A 7394-nucleotide genomic window follows, 5' to 3' on the forward strand; every position below is an offset into this window, starting at 1 on the left:
AACAGCAGTGTCTGACCCCATTCTACTCTATAGTACCCTCATAGCCTGAATGGTTCAATTTAACGTCCATAACCGTTCTAAGGTCACACATTAACATGGTGCCCTCTGCATTAAGGTTCATGTGCTAGTCGGAACTAGGAAACGTCCGACTTGCTAATCTAACCGGAAGAGTTGGATCCCGAGTTTCTCCACTTGGGAAGTATCAGAATCAACCAATAGGAAGCTCTAGGGAAATAACCTGTTTATTTTAACTTGGGAGGTCCCGGGTTTCTGACATGACGGGCATTTGATTTCCAGAGGGGGGGGGGGGGGGGGTATTTTTCCACAGTACCTCCAATGTGTGCACTTGCACAATATGAATGGTTTTATAGTAAAGACTTAATGTAACTGTAAAAATGTATTACCTTTTAATATGACATGAACACATTAAACAGGGGCGCTGTTTAGTTTAATTTATTTAGACCAAAGAAAACAAGTGATAAACAGCAATACAGATTTAATAAAATGTTTTTAAACTGTGTGCTAAGGGCTGATATAAAAACCACAAGAACAAAAATAAGGCTAAAACATAAGCCGCACTAATTATAAAATGTACAAATGATCCGATCATTTGCCAGATGGTGAAGCGTGATTCATCACTCCAGAGAAGGCGTTGCCACTGCTCCAGAGTCCAATGGCGGTGAGCTTTACCACTCCATCTGACGCTTAGCATTGCGCATGGTGATCTGAGGCTTGTGTGCGGCTGCTCGGCCATGGAAACCCATTTCATGAATCTCCCGACGAACAGTTCTTGTGCTGACGTTGCTTCCAGAGGCAGTTTGGAACTCGTTAGTGTTGCAACTGAAATTGGCCTAAAAAAAATAGAATCTCTACACTGCCAAGATGGAGGCCTCTATAACTCACCCATGTCGACTGCTACCCCCAACATAAGCCCCTTTTTGACCCAGAAAAAAACCCTGGGTCATTGAGCCTCTGAGAACTGTGTATTGGTTATCAACTGTTCTGAACCTCGCTGTAATAATCTCAGTCGTCCTCATTTTCAAAGATCTCTGAAAGCAAGAAGTGCTCTCGTCGATCGTCTCTGGACTCAGTCTCCCCTGACTCAATCTGAACCTGGTGGAGATCTCTGGACTCAGTCTCCCCTGACTCAATCTGACTGTGTCGGAGGAGCTCTTCAAACTGGGGCAGAACACTACTGTACAGGAAATCAATGATCTCTGAAAGTAAAACACATACATTAAATCAGTAAATGTGTCCAGCAAACATGACTCTTCCTCAAATGATCATTATATTTAAAAAAAGATTACATTTTGGGGGGGGGGGGGGGGGCAATCACTGTTTTTACATGTGAAGACGAGGCACTTTCCTTATCTTTCAGAACATAGAAAAAAGCAATTTTCACATACAGTGCCTTTAAAGTATTCAGACCCCTTGACTGTTTCCACATTGTTACGTTACAGCCTTATTCTGAAATGGATAAAATAAACATCCTCAGCAATCTAAACACAATACCCCACAATGACATCACAATACCCCATAATGACATCACAATACCCCATAATGACAAAGCGAATACAAATTGAGAAATTTTGCAAATGTATTCAAAATTAAAACAAATACCTTATTTACATAAGTATTCAGACCCTTTGCTATGAGACTCGAAATTGAGCTCAGGTGCATCCTGTTTCCATTGATCATCGTAGAGATGTTTCTACAACTTGATTGGAGTCCACCTGTGGTAAATTCAATTGATTGGACATGATTTGGAAAGGCTCACACCTGTCTATATATAAAGGTCCCACAGTTGACAGTGCATGTCAGAGCAAAAACCAAGCCATGAGGTCGAAGGAATTGTCCGTAGAGCTCCAGATCTGGGGAAGGGTACCAAAACATTTCTGCAGCATTGAAGGTCCCCAAGAACACAGTGGTCTTCATCATTCTTAAATGGAAGAAATGTGGAACCACCAAGACTCTTCCTGGAGCTGGCCATCCAGCCAAACTGAGCAATCAGGGGAGAAGGGCCTTGGTCAGGGAGGTGACCAAGAACCCGATGGTCACTCTGACAGAGCTCCAGAGTTCCTCAGTGGAGATGGGAGAACCTTCCAGAAGGACAACCATCTCTGCAGCACTCCACCAATCAGGCCTTTATTGTAGAGTGGCCAGACGGAAGCCACTCCTCAGTAAAAAGGCACATGACAGCCCGCTTAGAGTTTGCCAAAAGGCACCTAAAGGACTCTCAGACCATGAGAAACAAGATTCTCTGTTCTGATTAAACCAAGTTTGAACTCTTTGGCCTGAATGCCAAGCGTCACGTCTGGAGGAAACCTGGCACCATCCCTACTGTGAAGCATGGTGGTGGCAGCATAATGCTGTGGGAAGGTTTTTCAGCGGCAGGGACTGGGAGACTAGTCAGGATCAAGGGAAAGATGAACGGAGCAAAGTACAGAGATCCTTGATGAAAACCTGCTCCAGAGCGCTCAGGACCTCAGACTGGGGCGAAGGTTCACCTTCCAACAGGACAGCGACCCTACTGTAAGCACACAGCCAAGACCACGCAGGAGTGGCTTCGGGACAAGTCTCTGAATGTTCTTGAGTGGCCCAGCCAGAGCCTGGACTTGAACCCGATCGAACATCTCAGGACAGACCTGAAAAAAGCGGTGCAGCAACGCTCCCCATCCAACCTGACAGAGCTTGAGAGGATCTACAGAGAAGAATGGGAGAAACTCCCCAAATACAGGTGTGCCAAGCTTGTAGCGTCATACCCAAGAAGACTCGAGGCTGTAGTCGCTGCCAAAGGTGCTCCAACAAAGGACAGAGTAAAGGGTCTGAATACTTTTTATTTTTAACAAACATGTTGAGAAACCTGTTTTTGCTTTGTGATTATGGGGTATTGTGTGTAGATTAAAAAAATGATTTATTCCATTTTAGAATAAGGCTGTAACGTAACAAAATGTGAAAATTCCAGGGGTCTGAATACTTTCCTTAGGTGATGGAGATGAATAGGAGGTTAAAACATGCAGTCAAGGGGGAGCTAGCTACACTTTCTGTCCTTTGGAAGTTATGTCACTGATCATAGTGACTCGCAATCAACTATTCTATTGCATACCTCAACCGTATACTAAAAACCTAGTGCTGTGTATGAAAAAATAAATAAAATGTGTATTTGACAGAAGCTTATACCTACCACAGAAAGACATGCTCTGCCACAAAGGAACTTTGCCTACTTTTAGCCAGTGGTAGTGCATCTGTACGTAGCAAGGTATAACACACCTTTGGACATGAAAGAAATGTTAGCACATAACACTGCATTCCCACACACATAAACCACAATGACCCTGCCATGTGCGGTTGTACTCCTCACTTCTAGAAGATAGGAAACAAAGGCTGTGCTTGTACTGTACAGATCCCCCTTTCTTTGACGTTTATCAACCGAGTTAGTAGACAAAACATCTGTGTTGTGTCAAGAGATTTAAGAAATAAACGTAATACTAAACATAATACAAACCTCGTCAGTGGAAATGTCAGGAATAATACAAATGCAACATTGTCCAAAACAAAGTATAATCTGTGTCTAATAACAACCTCTTACCCAATTGTGTCAGCAATTTCTTCCCAGTCAACATCTGCAGCATCTTCCACCTGCATTGTGTTCAACCTGAAAGGTCAAATTGACAATATATCAATATTCCCAAAGTACAAAATGTGGACCATGACAATTTCATACGCCTTCATAACAAGAACAAAAGACTACATTTGACCCTGTAATATAGCATATATTAGTAAGTCACTAGACTGGGCTAATAAATCATATTACACCACATTAATAAGTCACTGGGCTAATAAATCATATTACACCACATTAGTAAGTCACTAGACTAATAAATCATATTATACCACATGAATAAGTCACTGGACTAATAAATCATATTACACATTTTACATTTACATTTTAGTCATTTAGCAGACGCTCTTATCCAGAGCGACTTACAGTAGAGTGCATACATTTTTTATTACATTTTTTACATACTGAGACAAGGATATCCCTACCGGCCAAACCCTCCCTAACCCGGACGACGCTATGCCAATTGTGCGTCGCCCCACGGATCTCCCGGTTGCGGCCAGCCAAGCCTGGGCGCGAACCCAGAGACTCTGGTGGCGCAGCTAGCACTGCGATGCAGTAACCTAGACCACTGCGCCACTAAGTCACTAGACTGGACTAATAAATCATATTATACCACATGAATAAGTCACTGGACTAATAAATCATATTACACCACATTAGTAAGTCACTAGACTAATAAATCATATTATACCACATGAATAAGTCACTGGGCTAATAAATCATATTATACCACATTAGTAAGTCACTAGACTAATAAATCATATTATACCACATTAGTAAGTCACTAGACTAATAAATCATATTATACCACATTAGTAAGTCACTAGACTGGGCTAATAAATCATATTACACCACATTAGTAAGTCACTAGACTAATAAATCATATTATACCACATTAGTAAGTCACTAGACTAATAAATCATATTATACCACATTAGTAAGTCACTAGACTGGACTAATAAATCATATTACAACACATTAGTAAGTCACTAGACTAATAAATCATATTACACCACATTAGTAAGTCACTGGACTAATAAATCATATTACACCACATTAGTAAGTCACTAGACTGGGCTAATAAATCATATTATACCACATTAGTAAGTCACTAGACTAATAAATCATATTACACCACATTAGTAAGTCACTAGACTGGGCTAATAAATCATATTATACCACATTAGTAAGTCACTAGGCTAATAAATCATATTACACCACATTAGTAAGTCACTAGGCTAATAAATCATATTACACCACATTAGTAAGTCACTGAGCTAATAAATCATATTATACCACATTAGTAAGTCACTGGGCTAATAAATCATATTACACCACATTAGTAAGTCACTAGACTAATAAATCATATTATACCACATTAGTAAGTCACTAGACTAATAAATCATATTATACCACATTAGTAAGTCACTAGACTGGACTAATAAATCATATTACAACACATTAATAAGACACTGGACTAATAAATCATATTACACCACATTAGTAAGTCACTGGACTAATAAATCATATTACACCACATTAGTAAGTCACTAGACTGGGCTAATAAATCATATTACACCACATTAGTAAGTCACTGGACTAATAAATCATATTATACCACATTAGTAAGTCACTAGACTGGGCTAATAAATCATATTATACCACATTAGTAAGTCACTAGACTAATAAATCATATTATACCACATTAGTAAGTCACTGGGCTAATAAATCATATTATACCACATTAGTAAGTCACTAGGCTAATAAATCATATTACACCACATTAGTAAGTCACTGGACTAATAAATCATATTACACCACATTAGTAAGTCACTGAGCTAATAAATCATATTACACCACATTAGTAAGTCACTGGGCTAATAAATCATATTACACCACATTAGTAAGTCACTAGACTAATAAATCATATTATACCACATTAGTAAGTCACTGGGCTAATAAATCATATTATACCACATTAGTAAGTCACTAGACTGGGCTAATAAATCATATTATACCACATTAGTAAGTCACTAGACTAATAAATCATATTACACCACATTAGTAAGTCACTAGACTAATAAATCATATTATACCACATTAGTAAGTCACTAGGCTAATAAATCATATTATACCACATTAGTAAGTCACTGGACTAATAAATCATATAACACCACATTAGTAAGTCACTAGACTAATAAATCATATTATACCACATTAGTAAGTCACTAGACTAATACATCATATTACACCACATTAGTAAGTCACTGGGCTAATAAATCATATTATACCACATTAGTAAGTCACTAGACTAATAAATCATATTATACCACATTAGTAAGTCACTAGACTAATAAATCATATTACACCACATTAGTAAGTCACTGGGCTAATAAATCATATTATACCACATTAGTAAGTCACTAAACTAATAAATCATATTATACCACATTAGTAAGTCACTAGACGGGGCTAATGAATCATATTACACCACATTAGTAAGTCACTAGACGGGGCTAATGAATCATATTACACCACATTAGTAAGTCACTGGACTAATAAATCATATTACACCACATTAGTAAGTCACTAGGCTAATAAATCATATTATACCACATTAGTAAGTCACTAGGCTAATAAATCATATTATACCACATTAGTAAGTCACTAGACTGGACTAATAAATCATATTATACCACATTAGTAAGTCACTAGGCTAATAAATCATATTATACCACATTAGTAAGTCACTAGACGGGGCTAATGAATCATATTACACCACATTAGTAAGTCACTAGACGGGGCTAATGAATCATATTACACCACATTAGTAAGTCACTGGACTAATAAATCATATTACACCACATTAGTAAGTCACTAGGCTAATAAATCATATTATACCACATTAGTAAGTCACTAGGCTAATAAATCATATTATACCACATTAGTAAGTCACTGAGCTAATAAATCATATTATACCACATTAGTAAGTCACTAGACTAATAAATCATATTACACCACATTAGTAAGTCACTAGACTAATAAATCATATTACACCACATTAGTAAGTCACTAGACGGGGCTAATAAATCATATTACACCACATTAGTAAGTCACTAGGCTAATAAATCATATTACACCACATTAGTAAGTCACTAGACTAATAAATCATATTACACCACATTAGTAAGTCACTAGACGGGGCTAATGAATCATATTACACCACATTAGTAAGTCACTAGACGGGGCTAATAAATCATATTACACCACATTAGTAAGTCACTGGGCTAATAAATCATATTACACCACATTAGTAAGTCACTGAGCTAATAAATCATATTACACCACATTAGTAAGTCACTGGGCTAATAAATCATATTACACCACATTAGTAAGTCACTGGGCTAATAAATCATATTACACCACATTAGTAAGTCACTGGGCTAATAAATCATATTACACCACATTAGTAAGTCACTGAGCTAATAAATCATATTACACCACATTAGTAAGTCACTAGACTAATAAATCATATTATACCACATTAGTAAGTCACTGGACTGGGCTAATAAATCATATTACACCACATTAGTAAGTCACTAGGCTAATAAATCATATTATACCACATTAGTAAGTCACTGGGCTAATAAATCATATTACACCACATTAGTAAGTCACTAGACTAATAAATCATATTACACCACATTAGTAAGTCACTGGGTAATAAATCATATTATACACAACATTAGTAAGTCACTGAGCTAATAAATCA

General features: G+C 37.5%; 1 protein-coding gene across 1 annotated transcript; it reads right to left on the reverse strand.

Annotated features, from left to right (window-relative positions):
- Positions 1-729: 729 nt before the first annotated feature.
- Positions 730-3692, reverse strand: LOC120062105 (transcription termination factor 1). Its single transcript, XM_039011915.1, has 3 exons — positions 3590-3692; positions 3185-3270; positions 730-1217 (listed from the first exon to the last, which is right to left on the reverse strand). The coding sequence occupies exons 1-3, from the start codon at positions 3643-3645 to the stop codon at positions 1024-1026; spliced, it is 336 nt and encodes a 111-aa protein (XP_038867843.1). The 5' UTR covers positions 3646-3692; the 3' UTR covers positions 730-1023.
- Positions 3693-7394: the final 3702 nt, after the last annotated feature.

This window comes from Salvelinus namaycush, chromosome 17 (assembly GCF_016432855.1).
Source record: "Salvelinus namaycush isolate Seneca chromosome 17, SaNama_1.0, whole genome shotgun sequence".
NCBI lineage: Eukaryota > Metazoa > Chordata > Actinopteri > Salmoniformes > Salmonidae > Salvelinus > Salvelinus namaycush.